Source organism: Ranitomeya imitator, chromosome 3 (assembly GCF_032444005.1).
Source record: "Ranitomeya imitator isolate aRanImi1 chromosome 3, aRanImi1.pri, whole genome shotgun sequence".
In the NCBI taxonomy this organism is placed as follows: domain Eukaryota; kingdom Metazoa; phylum Chordata; class Amphibia; order Anura; family Dendrobatidae; genus Ranitomeya; species Ranitomeya imitator.
Window position 1 is genome coordinate 681581159 of NC_091284.1, and position 18011 is coordinate 681599169.

The 18011-nt window shown below is 45.9% G+C and overlaps 1 protein-coding gene across 2 annotated transcripts in view; it reads left to right on the plus strand.

The window, feature by feature from the left end:
* PAN2 (poly(A) specific ribonuclease subunit PAN2) overlaps positions 1-18011 on the plus strand; it is a 78512-nt gene that overhangs the window by 15879 nt on the left and 44622 nt on the right. For both annotated transcript variants that reach the window (XM_069758431.1, XM_069758430.1), the window contains exons 9-12: positions 405-515; positions 657-776; positions 2927-3055; positions 7282-7484. In XM_069758431.1, the coding sequence (XP_069614532.1) occupies positions 405-515; positions 657-776; positions 2927-3055; positions 7282-7484 (563 nt within the window). The remainder of the gene's footprint in view (positions 1-404; positions 516-656; positions 777-2926; positions 3056-7281; positions 7485-18011) is intronic.

The window sequence follows — 18011 nt, forward strand, 5'->3', positions numbered from 1 at the left end:
TGGACAGACCACTGCTCCGAATTGCGCACAGTAGTGTACAGGCTCAGTGGTAAGTCTCTGGCTTTGCCCAACATGAGTGAGAATCAAGCTGTCGGGCAAAGCTGGACTCCCCATAGAGCAGCCAGAGTATACGGGATCTGCCTTCCCAATTGATGTATACCCAACACTGAACAATCGCTTTGTATTCCCCCCCCCCCCCCCCCCCATGCAACTGACCCAGTGGGTGTAGGGGCAGGGAGCAAGAGCTGTTGGGTTTTAGGCAAAATTTCCACTGTAATTGGGGCTGTTCAGAGAAGCACTCTGTTAAGAAGTTACCGAACACTTGGCCACAAAAACGTATGCGGTACTTAATGTCTTTGGGACAGCTTGCATAGATCTGTAATGTTGCATATGTTGCCTCTTAGGTGCCGTATCAGTTGGAAAATGATTTTGACAGCTTTAGCCAAGTTCCAGAATCTCCAATAGGAAGAGAGGAAGAACCTCATCTCTATATGGTGCTCAAAAAGTATAGGAAGGTTGTGTATATATTCTTTTACTATATTGTCATCTGAATGTCCATAACAAAAATCCAGGCACTTGTTGTGTGTATGCACATTGTGCTGTACGTTGCCCTTTATGACAAAGGTGTGAAGCTAATTCTCTTAACTCTCTCATAGGTTACCATAAAATATTCTAAGCTTGGGTTAGAAGATTTTGACTTTAAGCACTACAATAAAACCTTATTTGCTGGCCTGGAGCCTCATATTCCTAACGCCTACTGCAACAGCATGATCCAGGTGAGGAGGGGGCCTGTACTGTGTGGGTGGTGGTAAATGACCAGCCAAATTATGGTGGAGCGAACAAGGAACAATTATGTCTGACATAGAGACTGTGGCTTGACACCTTAATAATATATATTTGTCACACTCTAAGCCAGGAAATCTGACTAACCTCAGGTGTTCTTTAGTGTGACGAGTGGCACTCGCTCAGTGACTGATGCAGGAGTTTTTATACTTTCAGCTCTCTCCAGATCATGCCACAACTTATAGGAACACTATTATCCAGTTCATTACAGATCATGTAACACACATGCTTGTATGTATCGGTTAACCTTTTACAAAATATTCACCTTCACGTCAAACACTGCATCCGTCATCACATGAAACTTACCGTATAAGCTGAGATTTTCAGCACCCCCCCCCCCCCCCACCCACCAACCCACCCAAAACTTGATTTGATTCTGTGACTTGTCTGATCGCTTGGGCAATGCCAGAGTGCTGCTGTAGTGAACACCAGCAACAGGCCGGCTTTTAAAGGAGTACAGGCCATCCGCGCTCTGCAATTGCATTGGCACAGATTGTCAATTAAAGCCGTTCATCTCATGGGCTGTTAACATGTTAAGTGCTGATGTCAATGTGCACAGCTGCATATGGCGCTCCATTCAACTTGTTGCTGTTGGAGGTAGATGATGGCAGCATTATGGATCATCTGCAGGCTCTACTCCTAAACCCACATCACAGGGAGCCGACACATGATTTAGTAATCTATTATATAATTGTCTAAGGGTCACTTCTGTCTTTGCCTGTCCTTCTTTCTGTCACGGATATTCATTGGTCGCAGCCTCTGTCATGGAAATCCAAGTCGCTGATTGGTCGTGGCTGTTTTGCCACGACCAATCAGCGACGGGCACAGTCTGGAAGAAAATGGCCACTCCGTACTCCCTGCAGTCAGTGCCCGGCACCCGCTCCATACTCTCCTCCAGTCACCGCTAACACAGGGTTAATGCCGGCAGTAACAGACCGCATTATGCCACAGGTAACTAACTCCGTAACCACCGCTATTAACCCTGTGTGACCAAGCTTTTACTATTGATGCTGCCTATGCAGCATCAATAGTAAAAAGATCTAATGTTAAAAAAACAAACAAAAAACCTGCTATACTCGCCCTCCGTTGTCCAACGATCCACTAGCGCCGGCCGCCACTTTCCGTTTCCGGCGATGCATTGCAAAATTACCCAGAAGACTTAGCATTCTCGCGAGACCGCTAAGTCAGCTGGGTAATTTCACAATGCATCTTGGGAACGGAAGATGGCAGCAGCCACACGCCTATCACCGGAGCTTCGGTGGATTCCACCGGGTGAGTATATATTTTTTTAACAGTGATATGGTGCCCACACTGCTGTATACTACACGAGCTGTTAGATAGCAGCCGCGTGGCTGCTATATACTACATAGGCAGTGTTATATACTACGTGGCTGCTATATACTGCGTGGGCAGTGTTGTACTGCGTGGCTGCTATATGCTGCGCTATATAGTACATGGCCAGTGTTATATACTGCATGGGCTGTTATATACTGCGTGGCCACAGTTGTATATTGCGTGGCATGTATTAACGCATTGGGTATCCTACAATAGGTATGTATATTGCAGCCACATAGTGTATATAGTACAGGCCACGTAGTATTTGTTTGCTATATACTACATGGGGGGGGGGGGGGGGGGAACACAAAATTGAGCTTAAATTGAGTTGGTACACATGCAGAGGTTAAACGCATGTTCACATTGGCCACAAAATATTGAAACCTACAAGAGAAAAAACGAAAACTCTGATGTAACTAAGTAAAAAAGCAAAAGTGCATTTAAATAACAGTTTTTAGGAATACTGTTTTTTGATAAAAAAAAAATAGCACAAAAGCCATCCCACCTCATCACGGTAACTCTGATCGGGACAGTCCTACACTACATACTACGTGGCTTGTGCTATATACTATGTGGCTGATACATACATACATACATACATACATACATACATACATACATACATACATACATACATACATACATACATACATACTCTACCCGATGCGTTAGAATCGGGCCACCATCTAGTACATTATAAGTGATTGAAATCTGTTATCTCATTTCATTATTTTTATTTTCTACGTAGGTTATGTACCTCTTGGAACCAGTAAGATGTCTTGTCCAAAACCACCTCTGTCAAAAGGAGTTCTGCTTGAGTTGTGAGCTCGGCTTTCTTTTCCACATGTTGGATTTGTCACGTGGAGACCCTTGCCAAGTAAGACTTACTACACAGATGGATCTAATTGCCTATTTTGTTGAATTTCCTTGGAAGTAGTCAGAAAAGGATTTAAACATTAAATCCATTTTTCTCATGTCCTATAACTATTACACAATCCTAAATCTTGCTGTTGAACTGACTTTTTCTGCTAATTCGGTGTTTTTTTTTTTTTTTTTTTTTTTTTTTTGTGCACAGGGACTGTAAATGGGGTCTTCTCCTCCCTTTCTGATTCCCACTCCTCTGCTCTGCTGGAGTGAGGTTAATCACAGAACACTATGCCAAGCAATTAGTCTTTACGCCACATTTGATCCTGGATCATAGCTGTGGTATATTGTTAGAATGATACTATATCTGCAAGTGTAGATCTAGACGTTGCAGAACGGTTGTGCCAATTGGCAAATGCAGGAAAGTTTGTCAAACTTTGACCTGTTTTGTAGGTGCGTAACAGTCATTGATATTTGGTCTTTTTTTTTTTTTTTTTTTTTTTTTCTTGTATCTGACTTTAACCCCTTCCCGACCCATGACGCCACGTAGGCGTCATGAAAGTCTGTGCCATTCCGACCCATGACGCCTATGCGGCGTCATGGAAAGATCGCGTCCCTGCAGATCGGGTGAAAGGGTTAACTCCCATTTCACCCGATCTGCAGGGACGGGGGGAGTGGTAGTTAAGCCCAGGGGGGGTGGCTTCACCCCCTCGTGGCTACGATCGCTCTGATTGGCAGTTTCACTTTCAACAGCCAATCAGAGCGATTTGTAATATTTCACCTATTATAACGGGTGAAATATTACAATCCAGCCATGGCCGATGCTGAAATATCATCGGCCATGGCTGGAAATACTAATGTGCCCCCACCCCACCGATCGCCCCCGCAGCCCCCCGATCTGGCCGGTACACTGCTCCGGCTCCCCTCCGTCCAGTGCTCCGCTCCCCCCCCCCCCCCCCCCGTGCTCTTGTCCGCTCCCCCCGGTGCTCCGTTCCAGCCCCCCGTGCTCCGTTCCAGCCCCCCGTGCTCCGTTCCACCCCTCCCGCGCTCCGATTCCCCTCCCCCCCCCCCCCCCCATGCTCAGATCCCGTGGTCCCCCCCCCCCCCCCCCACCCCATCATACTTACCGATCCAGCCGGGGTCCCGTCCGTCTTCTCCCTGGGTGCCGCCATCTTCCAAAATGGCGGGCGCATGTGCAGTGCGCCCGCCGAATCTGCCGGCCGGCAGATTCGTTCCAAAGTGCATTTTGATCACTGAGATAATAGATCTCAGTGATCAAAATAAAAAAAATAATAAATGACCCCCCCCCCCCCCTTTGTCACCCCCATAGGTAGGGACAATAAAAAAATAAAGAAATTTTTTTTTTTTTCCACTAATGTTAGAATAGGGTTAGGGTTAGGGTTAGGGTTTCGGTATGTGCACACGTATTCTGGTCCTCTGCGGATTTTTCTGCTGCGGATTTGATAAATCCGCAGTGCTAAACCGCTGCGGATTTACCGCGTTTTTTTCTGCGCATTTCACTGCAGTTTTACAACTGCGATTTTCTATTGGAGCAGTTGTAAAACCGCTGCGGAATCCGCACAAAAGAAGTGACATACTGCGGGATGTAAACCGCTGTGTTTCCGTGCAGTTTTTCTGCAGCATGTGCACAGCGATTTTTGTTTCCCGTAGGTTTACATTGAACTGTAAACTCATGGGAAACTGCTGCGGATCCGCAGCGTTTTCCGCAGCGTGTGCACATACCTTTAGAATTAGGCTATGTGCACACGGTGCGGATTTGGCTGCGGATTCGCAGCAGTGTTCCATCAGGTTTACAGTACCATGTAAACATATGAAAAACCAAATCCGCTGTGCCCATGGTGCGGAAAATACCGCGCGGAAACGCTGCGTTGTATTTTCCGCAGCATGTCAATTCTTTGTGCGGATTCCGCAGCGTTTACACCTGTTCCTCAATAGGAATCCGCAGGTGAAATCCGCACAAAAAACACTGGAAATCCGCGGAAAATCCGCAGGTAAAACGCAGTGCCTTTTACCCGCGGATTTTTCAAAAATGGTGCGGAAATATCTCACACGAATCCGCAACGTGGGCACATAGCCTTAGGGTTAGGGTTGGAATTAGGGTTGTGGTTAGGGGTGTGTTGGGGTTAGTGTTGGAGGTAGAATTGAGGGGTTACCACTGTTTAGGCACATCAGGGGTCTCCAAACGCAACATGGCGCCACCATTGATTCCAGCCAATCTCGTATTCAAAAAGTCAAATGGTGCTCCCTCACTTCTGAGCCCCGACGTGTGCCCAAACAGTGGTTTACCCCCACATATGGGGTACCAGCATACTCAGGACAAACTGCGCAACAATTACTGGGGTCCAATTTCTCCTGTTACCCTTGTGAATCTAAAAAAATGCTTGCTAAAACATAATTTTTGAGGAAAGAAAAATGATTTTTTATTTTCACGGCTCTGCGTTGTAAACGTCTGTGAAGCACTTGGGGGTTCAAAGTGCTCACCACATATCTAGATAAGTTCCTTTGGGGGTCTAGTTTCCAAAATGGGGTCACTTGTGGGGGGTTTCTACTGTTAAGCCACATCAGGGGCTCTGCAAACGCAACGTGACGCCCACAGAGCATTCCATCAAAGTCTGCATTTCAAAACGTCACTACTTCACTTCCGAGCCCCGGCATGTGCCCAAACAGTGATTTACCCCCACATATGGGGTATCGGCGTACTCGGGAGAAACTGGACAACAACTTTTGGGGTCAAATTTCTCCTGTTACCCTTGGGAAAATAAAAAATTGCAGGCTAAAATCATTTTTGAGGTAATAAATTTTTTTTTTTTTATTTTCATGGCTCTGCGTTATAAACTTCTGTGACGCACTTGGGGGTTCAAAGTCCTCACCACACATCTAGATTAGTTCCTTTGGGGGTCTAGTTTCCAAAATGGTGTCATTTCTGGGGGATCTCCAATGTTTAGGCACACAGGGGCTCTCCAAACGTGACATGGTGTCCGCTAATGATTGGAGCTTATTTTCCATTTAAAAAGCCAAATGGCATGCCATCCCTTCCGAGCCCTGCCGTGCGCCCAAACAGTGGTTTACCCCCTCATATGGGGTATCAGCATACTCAGGACAAACTGGACAACAATATTTGGGGTCCAATTTCTCCTATTATCCTTGGCAAAATAGGAAATTCCAGGCTAAAAAATCATTTTTGAGGAAAGAAAAATTATTTTTTATTTTCATGGCTCTGCGTTATAAACTTCTGTGAAGCACCTGGGGGTTTAAAGTGCTCAATATGCATCTAGATAAGTTCCTTGGGGGGTCTAGTTTCCAAAATGGGGTCACTTGTGGGGGAGCTCCAATTTTTAGGCACACGGGGGCTTTCCAAACGTGACATGGTGTCCGCTAAAGAGTGGAGCCAATTTTTGATTCAAAAAGTCAAATGGCGCTCCTTCCCTTCCAAGCCCTGCCGTGCGCCCAAACAGTGGTTTACCCCCACATATGAGGTATCAGCGTACTCAGGACAAATTGGACAACAACGTTCGTGGTTCAGTTTCTCCTTTTACCATTGGGAAAATAAAAAATTGTTGCTAAAAGATAATTTTTGTGACTAAAAAGTTAAATGTTCATTTTTTCCTTCCATGTTGCTTCTGCTGCTGTGAAGCACCTGAAGGGTTAATAAACTTCTTGAATGTGGTTTTGAGTACCTTGAGGGGTGCAGTTTTTAGAATGGTGTCACTTTTGGGTATTTTCAGCCATATAGACCCCTCAAACTGACTTCAAATGTGAGGTGGTCCCTAAAAAAAATGGTGTTGTAAAAATGACAAATCGCTGGTCAAATTTTAACCCTTATAACTTCCTAACAAAAATAAATTTTGTTTCCAAAATTGTGCTGATGTAAAGTAAACATGTGGGAAATGTTATTTATTAACTATTTTGTGTCACATATCTCTCTGGTTTAACAGAATAAAAATTCAAAATGTGAAAATTGCAAAATTTTCGCCAAATTTCCGTTTTTATCACAAATAAACGCAGAATTTATTGACCTAAATTTACCACTAACATGAAGCCCAATATGTCACGAAAAAACAATCTCAGAACCGCTAGGATCCGTTGAAGCGTTCCTGAGTTATTACCTCATAAAGGGACACTGGTCAGAATTGCAAAAAACGGCAAGGTCTTTAAGGTCAAAATAGGCTGGGTCATGAAGGGGTTAAATATTTCAAACTGTTTCCTTCTCTCTGAAAGGCAAGTAACTTCTTGCGGGCTTTCCGAACAATCCCGGAGGCAGCGGCATTGGGACTCATTTTGGCTGATTCAGATGAGGCCACAGGAAAGGTGAATCTGGGTCGTCTGATACAGAGCTGGTGTCGCTTTCTTTTGACACAGCTTCACCAAGAAACCCAAGAGCTGGAAGGTCCACAAGCTTATCGTGGTGTTGGAAGCTCCAGGTATGAGACTAGATTTTCTACTTCACCCCTTTAAAACATGAGCAAAGATACTGGCTCCCCCACCCCCGCGCGCACACCTCCCTAAACTGCTGACTATTCAACGCTTTTGTAAAACTCTAGACTGGGACAAATGGGCTATTTTTTTTTTTTTTCCCTCATGCTCCTTAAGTGTGGACCTTTCTGTGGGAAAAATGCAGCTATTGTATATTATAGATAACACTCTTGCATCGACCACAATTGGGTTTTGTACAGATTGCGGCTGTTAACTCCCCTAGATGCTATCAGAGGGAGCCCTCTCCAGCTATTAGAAGCCTGTAGCTGTCATCCTAATAGGGGACTTTTTAGCCGGCTACTAACAGGTTGTCAGTGTAACACTGAACACTGGTCTCATGCAATGCAAAACAAAGTGAAAAGTATTCAATCCTAACTGTGGGATGAAGTGAAAATTAAAAAAAATTAACTTGAGATTGTAATTCCCAGAATGACACCAATTACAAGACTGTCATATCGTGACGAAATGAATTTCATACGCCCAACCCCTCTGCCCCACCACCAAAAAACAAAACAAAAAACTTCTGCCCCACCATCTATCATCCAGAGATTACTTTACATGAAGGAGGAGTTACCAGTGTGATATGTAATGGACTCTCTGTTCTCCTGATCTCACTGCAGAGCTGTGTGTGATTTATACCTGACACATCTGCAGGTTCCTCTCTGCTTCCATCTCCCAGGCAGGGTTGCAAAAAGTTTGCCAGAAGACAGTTTGGACTGTGTTCGTTACTTGTCTCACACTAACTCCCCTTCGTGTGAAAATAATAAAGTCCATCTCCAGAGTATCTTCCAAACATCCACCAACACCCATAACCTGGAAGACATAATTTACGTAAACGTTGTAAAAATTTCTCAACAAGGCATCGGATATGAGAAATGCAGATGGGACTTCTCCTCCTTGTACCAGTGTAGATGGCCTTTGTCCTTAGAGAGGCATTCCATATCAAAGATCCTATCCCAATATGTAGAAGGAATATTAGCAAAAACAAACTATACTACATTTCTAATTGGAGTTATTTGCTATGTCTTGCCCCATGTACAGGCATTGCAGAACCTTAGGTATCCATGGTTATGACCACTGATTGTGACAATTAGCTAGTTGCTAGTGGTTCTAACCATGGATACCAAAGGTCCTGCAGAGCCTGCACATGAGAAGAGGCATGGTGAGTCACTCTAACAAAATATACAAGCACGCTTGCTCCTCACTACTTGCCTTTGTCATACACTTCAGCAATTCCACAGATGTTCTGTGGAGACTTGAGGCTCAACCAGATGTAAGTTCTGAAGCCGCAGTTAAGAAAAACTGGCCATGATCAAGGAATGGAAACCATCCTGGTCTTGTATCTACCATCGTACCTGGAAGAACTTCTGTTGGTGCAAAGCCTGCAAGGTTCCTCTGTTTTCTCATATCTCCTTTCATTCCTGCAGTTGGATCTCGAATCTGGGGCAGATGGTAAGGGGGGAGTCAGTGATAAGTGCAGTGCCCACCTTACTACACTTGCAACTCACTAGCAAGGTTGGGACAGCTCCTACCGCTTTCCCATCTGGCCTGTTCCCCTCTGCTGCATAGCTAACTATGGAGTTCTCTAAACGGGCAAAAACTGATTTGCAAAAGTAAGGACGTACTCCACACATCACTCTTTCCCCTTACCAGAAGTCCGCTGCCTCTTAGTAACCCGTGGCTCTGCCCTGTCCTTCAAATCGCACATTCAAGCTTTCCACCTCCTATCGCCTCCAGCTGAAAAATATCTCCAGAATCCATCCTTTTCTCAACCCTCAATCTACAATGCTAGTGCATGCCCTCATCATCTCCTGCCTCTAATACTGCAACATCCTTTTCTGTGGCCTCCCTGCTAACACCCTTCCACCTCTCCAGTCCATCCTTAACTCTGCTGCCCGACTAATCCATCTTTCTCCTCGTTCCTTCTCCCCTCTGCAAATTTCTTCACAGGCTTCCATTCCCTCAGCATATAAAGTTCATATTACTAATACCTACAAAGCCATCTATAACCGGTCTCCTCCATATGTCTCTGAACTAATCTCCCGATCTCTTCCCTCACACAATCTCCAGTCCTCCCAAGACCTCCTTCTCCTCTCCACACTTATTCGTTTCTCACCCAACCGCCTCCTAGACTTCTCCCGAATATCCCACATCCTCTGGAATTCTTTGCCCCAACACGTCCGACTATCAACCACATTAGGATCCTTCAGGCAGAACCTGAAAATCCACCTTCAGGAAAGTCTACAGCCTGCCCTGCACTGACCCTGCTGCCTCCTCATCACTACCGGAGCTACCACCTCACCAACACCGGAGCTCCTGCAACTCCCCACCTACGGTCTCCTCCTTCCCCACCGTCTTGTAGAATGTAAGCCCGCAAGGGCAGGGTCCTCTCCCCCTCTATCAGTCTGATGGTTTTACTGTGTGATATTTGTAATTTGTATGTAACCCCTCCTCATGTACAGCACCATGGAATCAATGGTGCTATATAAACAAAATTAATGCACCCTTGCTTAAATGCTTAAGTTTAAAGAACTTGCCATCAGAATTTTAAACTAAGTATACTGAGTGCTGTGGGATTAAATGGTTGCTTAGGATGATGAATATTGCAGCGATCCACACAATTTTCTGCTTTTATTTTCAAAGGACAAGATCACATTTAAAAAGCCATGACTGTCTGGTGCTTTAAACTCACTATAAGGTGCCTAAACTTGTAAATCCAATATTATGGCTGACTTTGAAAATATGGACCAAGTCTCAACTTGGCCTAAATTAATCTTGCAAATACTAGGATTTCATCAGCTCACCCAACCAGACGTATTTGAATCCAATTCTCAATAGACATGTGCAGAGCACAGATCACCACCAAGTTCCCAGGTGAAAATGCAAATCGCTCACTTGTCCAGCTCATGCAAATATTGAATGGAGCAGATGAAAATAGAATAAAAATCGTGTCCTCTATTAGTGCATCATAAAAACAAGCTGACGTATTTCAGGCAGTACTGCCCTTAGTCATGGCTATGACTAAGGGCAGTACTGCCTGAAACGCGTCAGCTTGTTGACTGTCGCCTCATTGGGGGACACAGGACCATGGGTGTTATGCTGCTGTCCACTAGGAGGCGACACTATGCATAATCTGAAAAAATTAACCGTGGCTCCTCCTCTGCAGTATACACCCCATGTACGGCATTGGCCTTCTCCAGTTTTTGCTTGGTGTCGCATAGGAGGCACACCTAAAATTCCCCCCGACGGGATTAGATGAAGAAAAATGGGTCTTCTGCAAGACTCCCAGCATGGCTCCTTTCTCTGCCCCCTATTACAGGGTGCCCGGTTGAAGTCGAGATGGCTATTCCCCTATGTCACTCCTTCCCCAGTCCTTCGGGTGCTGGTTTGAAGTCAAGAACCCCCTCCTTCCCCAATTCCTTAAGGTTTCTGGGTTGAGGGTGAGGATAAAGCCCCCTGATGGTGACAGCAGCACCCTCCCTAATTCCCCTCTGGGGGCATTAGGTTGAGACTCCTCAGGTAGGACCTGTACAGGCAGCACTCTGCAGCTCCTAGAATGACAAACCCAAAGTAATACAACGCTAGTTGGGGACATAATCTCTTCCATCCATCGGGTGCTGGACATTTCTGATCCGCCACCAGAGGCCCCAGAACACAAGATTTCCTTTGAAGGAGCTCTGAAGCCGCCTAAGGTTTTTCTCTAACCACCCAGAGTTTAAGGTGATCCTTATAAAGCGGCTCTCACAGCCTGAGAAATTCGCTAATCACAAATATCTGGAGGCAAGGTACCCCTTCCCAACACCAAGGAATGGACAGATCCACCCAAAGTGGACTGCCCTAGTCTCTAGACTAGCAGCACAGACCCTCCTTTCACTGCCAGATAGCTCAACCCTCAGGGACGCAGCAGACCGGCAGGTAGAACGCATGGCTTGTTCAATTTTTACTCTTTGCCACGACAGCACGCCACATGAGAGGTATCCACCCATAGGAACAGGAAACCTACAGAATAAAAGGAGGCGGTCCCCTCTCCTCAGTTTAGGTTTCCTATTCCTATAGGAATCCGAGCTTGCCTACAGATGAAGAGGATTCCTGGGCCATGCATCCGCCTGTGTAGTTCTGGGGGAACAGCAGGGGCTGCGGAACCAGAAGCAGCGGCGGGAGAGCCCCTGCTTGCAGCCTCCCAGATGACCACCCCCGTCTGGTCGACGATCCATGGTCCAGGGGTGGTCCGCCCGGCTCCATGAGGGTGCGTACGCTGCGGCAGCCGGCATTCAATCCTCCGGCTGCCGCATGGTAAGGAGAGCGGCGCATCTAACCCAGAGGTAGCCGGAGCACTTCCGGGTTGGTCCGGGAGGCAGATTCGGCACCAAACTTAAAAAGCGGTGCAACCGTGGGACGTGTAAGTAACGCTTCACTGGCCGATGATACGTGCCTGCAGCAGAACAGCGTCCTCCCAGCAGAGGGAAGCGCCAGAAGCCGCACTAAGGCTATGTGCACACGTTGCAGATTATTTGCGTTTTTTAGCGCTATAAAACCGCAAATCTGCATACATTAAGCATCCCATCATTTCTAATGGAATCTGCAATTTCTGTGCACCTGATGTGCGTTTTTTCCGCATGAAAAATGCATTGCGGAAAAAATGAACCTGTTCATTAATTTTGCGTGTTTTTTTTTTTTTTTCAGATTTCCCACTGTCTAATGCATTGGGAAAAACCATGCCAAAAAACCATGCGGAAATCTGGCAGAAATGTCCGGATTTCCACAGGAATTTTCTGCATGAATTCCTGAACGTGTGCACATAGCCTAAGAGTGGTGGTCGCCCTCCAGAGAAGCGATCCACCGCCAGACAATGTCAAGGACCATTTACCTAAATCTCCGCATCCAGAACTAATACCTTTCAGCTTCATTGGATTTTTTTTTTTTTTTTTTAAGATCCTCTTCCTATATGCTAATATATGTTCCTCCTGTGCCACTCTCCTTTTAGACTAAGAAACAGACACACAAGTCCAAGCACAAAGAATGCGCCCTATGTACACAACCTCTTCCGAATTCTTAGGCTAAGATTATGCCCTGAGTGTATCACTCTAACCTTACATCAGGAAAATGTAATGACACCTGCAGATGTAAGAGCCATAATTCGGGAAGAGATGCAGGGTTTGGCGCACACAAGTATCTACAGTGGACTCAGATTCAGAGGATGTACATAGATCCTCGGACAATTCTAAATCCCAGTCAAGTTCGTCTGAAAACGAAGGAGCCCTTTGTCTACCAAGCAGTAGTATAGATAACCTAGTAAAAAATGTCAGAATCACAATGGGGTGCTCAGACGAAAAAGGGAAAAATCGGCACAAGCTGGGACAGAAAAAAACGAAGGTCCTTCCCTGTAATATCCACTATTAAAGACCTAATTAAAAAAAATGGGATAAGCAGAATACACGGGGGTTCCTGCCATCATCCTCTAAGACGCTATCCCTTCAGTGACGAGGAACTGAATTGCTGGTTGAAGTGCCTAAAGGTACCGTCACACTAGATGATATCGCTAGCGATCCGTGACGTTGCAGCGTCCTCGCTAGCGATATCGTCCAGTGTGACAGGCAGCAGCGATCAGGCCCCTGCTGTGCTGTCGCTGGTCGGGGAAGAAAGTCCAGAACTTTATTTCGTTGCTGGACTCCCCGTAGACATCGCTGAATCGGCGTGTGTGACACCGATTCAGCGATGTCTTCGCTGGTAACCAGGGTAAACATCGGGTAACTAAGCGCAGGGCCGTGCTTAGTAACCCGATGTTTACCCTGGTTACCATCGTTAAAGTAAAAAAACAACCGCTACATACTTACCTATCGCTGTCTGTCCTCGGTGCTCTGCTTCTCTGGTCTGGCTGTGAGCGCCGGGCAGCCGGAAAGCAGAGCGGTGACGTCACCGCTCTGCTTTCCGGCCGCTGTGCTCACAGCCAGACCAGAGAAGCAGAGCGCCGAGGACAGACCGCGATAGGTAAGTATGTAGCGGTTGTTTTTTTTTTTACTTTAACGATGGTAACCAGGGTAAACATCGGGTTACCAAGCGCGGCCCTGCGCTTAGTTACCCGATGTTTACCCTGGTTACCGGGGACCTCGGTGACAGCTCTCCAGCGACCAAATAGCGACCAATAGCGACGCTGCAGCGATCCGGATCGTTGTCGGTATCGCTGCAGCGTCGCTATGTGTGACGGGGCCTTAAGGTTGATGCCGCAGTCGCATCCACCTCTAAACAATCAGCCTTACCAGTAAAGGATTCGGGGGTCCTGACAGACCCTTTAGACCATAAAGCAGAAGCCTTACTAAAAAGATCATGGGAAGCCAACACGGGGGCATTCAGGCCAGCTATTTCTAGTACATGCACCGCCAGGTCGCTGCTAGTTTGGATGGAACAGCTGGAGGAACAAATTAGAGGGATTTTCGGTAGAATTGATTCTCTTGAAGTTCTTCCTCTAATGAAAGAAGCGATGGCATTCCTTGCAGATGCATCGGCGGATTTGCTACGCTTGGCAGCCAGGACAGCCGGCCTAGTGAATACAGCCTGGCGAGCACTCTGGTTAAAAAACTGGAAGGGGGACGCACAGGCAAAAGCAAAACTTTGTGTGATCCCTTGCCAGGGTGAGTTTCTTTTTGGGAACATTGGATAAGCTCTTAGGGAAAGCAGGGGAGAGAAAGGGTTCCCTAATCAATCTCTTCCATCTTACAGGAGAGCCTTTAGAAGACACCCCTTTACTTGAAACAGACAGTTTGAAACTCAAAGGGAGCTCTGGAATACAAAGGATCCAAAACAAAAGGGTGCATTGTTTAGTGGATCCTATAATGCCAGATGAAACAAGTACCGCTAATGATGAAGTGGGTGGCAGATTAAAATATTTCTTTCATAATTGGAAACGAGTAACAATGGATACATGACATTATACAATTTGGGTTGGAAATGGATAGAATCCCTTGGGATTCTTTTATAGTAACATCACCAAAAGGACGGGAGCAACAAAAGGCTCTTGAATCAGAGATCCTATCTTTACTATCTAAAGTCTTGATAGAAGTTCCCTGGGATCAATAAGGGAAGGGGTTCTATTCCCCTTTTATTTCTAATTCATAAACCGAAAGTTCTGAATGAAACGATCACAAATCTCAAAAAATAAAGCTCCTTTTTGCAGAACTATACTTTTAAAATGGAATCCATTGGTTCTACCAGCAAACTTTTGTTCCCTAGGTGCATGATGGTGGGGATAGACCTAAAAGATGCCTATCATCTTCCCATAAATGCCAAACACCAGCGGTACCTAAGGGTAGCGGTCAACCTGGCAGGACAGGTTTGTCACTTCCAATACGTGGCAATGCCCTTTGGGCTATCTATGGCCCCCGCATCTTTACTAAAGTAATACTAGAAGTGATGGCTTACCTATGCCAACAGGATACTCGAATACCCTACCTGGATGATTTTCTAGTAGTAGGAGATTCTATATCTCAATGCAAACATCGTTTATCTAATACGACTCGTCCTTACAGGAGTTAGGTTGGATCGTCAACTTCAAAAAATCAAAGCTGAATCCAGATACCGTTCAGACATTTCTTGGAATCCAGCTAGACTCCGTAAGTCAGAAGTTTCCTGCCACAGTCAAAAAAATTGACTATACAGTCAAAGGTGTCATGGGCAATAGAAAACCCACACAACACTAAAGGCCCCTTTACATTAAGCGACGCTGCAGCGATACCGACAACGATCCGGATCGCTGCAGCGTCGCTGTTTGGTCGCTGGAGAGCTGTCACACAGACAGCTCTCCAGCGACCAACGATCCCGAGATCCCCGGGTAACCAGGGTAAACATCGGGTTACTAAGCGCAGGGCCGCGCTTAGTAACCCGATGTTTACCCTGGTTACCAGCGTAAAAGTAAAAAAACAACAAACACTACATACTTGCCTACCGCTGTCTGTCCCCGGCGCTCTGCTTCTCTGCACTCCTCCTGTACTGGCTGTGAGCACAGCGGCCGGAAAGCAGAGCAGTGACGTCACCGCTCTGCTTTCCGGCTGACCGACGCTCACAGCCAGTACAGGAGGAGTGCAGAGAAGCAGAGCGCCGGGGACAGACAGCGGTAGGTAAGTATGTAGTGTTTGTTGTTTTTTTACTTTTACGCTGGTAACCAGGGTAAACATCGGGTTACTAAGCGCGGCCCTGCGCTTAGTTACCCGATGGTTACCAGTGAAGACATCGCTGGATTGGTGTCACACACGCCGATCCAGCGATGTCCACGGGAGATCCAGCGACGAAATAAAGTTCTGGACTTTGTTCAGCGACCAACGATCTCCCAGCAGGGGCCTGATCGTTGGTCGCTGTCACACATAACGATTTCCTTAACGATATCGTTGCTACGTCACAAAAAGCAACGATATCGTTAACGATATCGTTATGTGTGAAGGTACCTTAAGGAAAGCTATGTCCTTACTGGGATCATTATCCTCATGTATTCCAGCTGTGCCGTGGACTCCATTTCATACCCGACCATTACGGTATGAAGTCTTGTATGTTCAGGAGAGATCACAGGGACATTTGGAAAGTAAACTAACACTTTCCGGAGACGTTATAGAATCTCTAACATGGTGGTTAGATATAGAGCACCTTTCAAAAGGAGTACCTTTGATAGACCCTTCCAGGATTATCACCACTGACGCCAGCCCCTCGGGGTGGGGTGCCCATATGGGGGATAGTCTAGCCCAGGCCTGGGCAAACTGCAGGCCACATCCAGCCCCCTGAGTGTTTCTGTGCAGCCCGCTGACACTCTCAGCCAGTAGGCCGGAGAGGGACAGATCTAGGAGTCTGATCTTTCTCAGAAGCGATTGTTGCCCCGCCCCTGTCGTCTCATTGGTGGATGTGGGGCTGCTCAGTTCCTGGCTTGCAGAGCTGCTGAAACCTATGCAGGTCAGGAGGCAGAGCGGTCAGGACCTGAGGAGGGAAGCATGGACTACAACACCCATCTGCTGCAGATAATGGGCAGGTAGCTTCTAAGAGGAGCCTCCCAGGTGGTATCTGGGCAGCATCCTGTGTCCGCTGTGCTGAGGAGGTCACAGCACCTGCATTGCCTCCTTTCACACTGTGGAATGAAAGTTGGGCTGTAGTTTAGGTTCAGGGAGAGCAGCTTATAAGTAGCCATTGCGTCTCCCTGGATCTTCTGGCAGCTGAAGGGGGATAAAACACTTGAGCTGAGTATTCCCACTGAATATGGGGTCCAGCAGTGAAGTGCCCCCTCACCCCCACTACATACATATTCTATGTGCTCCCCAAACTGCTCTTCTGCCCCCACCATGTATGCCTCCTCACCTCTGTATGTGAGGGTTAATCCTTACCTCCCTCTTTGCTCCCAGCTTGTACTGTTGTATGTCCTGTGCAGGAGAGGTAAGGGTTAAGTCCCCCCATAGTGCTCCTCCTGTGATCTGTGGCTTATCACATCCACTCCAGACCGTTCCCGCTGTTGAAGTCTATGGGTGTGCAAAAATAAAAAAATTGGATCCCATATGAATCATCCATATAGCATCCGATTTTTACAAATAAATTTCCATTACTAACACAGGACACTGTGTATTTCTTTTTAAATTTTATTCACTTCTGCTCTATAAAAATGCCATACAAATGGAAAGTCATCTTTTTCTGGACCAAAATCTATTTTTTTTTTTTTTTTTTATATGCTCATGTAAATTTCATCACATAAGCAACTGCTTTTTAAAAAGTCATAAAATTAATATTAAGCAGAATTAAAGGGTGATCCGAAACCAAAGGTGCCTTTCATACTAAACTTAATGCAATCTAATCACTTTTCTAATATATCAGTTAACAAATTTCTACCTTTCCCTCTCTAAAGTAACTTCCTGTCTGCTTGTGTTTTTTTTTTTTTTTTTTTTTTTTTTTTTTTTTAGAATCCCCAGTGCACTTTGGGATACTCACATGGGACATTATTAGGGGGCAGAGGCTGCTTTCCGCACTTCCCCACCATGAAAATAGCGTCATCTGTTTCAGTGACTGGACTGGCCCCTGCCGGGTTATCTCTTCTCCCTAGAGCCAGCAAGGGAGCGCACAGACACTGTGCATTCAAAGGAATATAGCACAGAAAACTCATACCGAGTATGCATCAGAAATTACAACTGAAGCATTATCAGGCGAGGACTAGCCAAGCCTCCAAAACACATCACTGATGGCGTCTAAATTCAGAGCTGGTGCAGAGCTTGCAGCAGTGAGGGCAGCTTCTGCCCCCTGATGACTGCTAATTTGAGTATCCTAGAATGCACTGGTGAATCTCAAACAAAATGTCATGGGACATTAATAATAAAAAAAAAAAAAAAAAAAAAAAAAGACAGGAAGTCAGAATGTAAAGGGTACATCAGGGAATTTATCATTGAAGTATATTAGTAAACAAGATTAGATTATTACACTGAATAGATATACATTTAATATGAAATTCACCTTTTGGT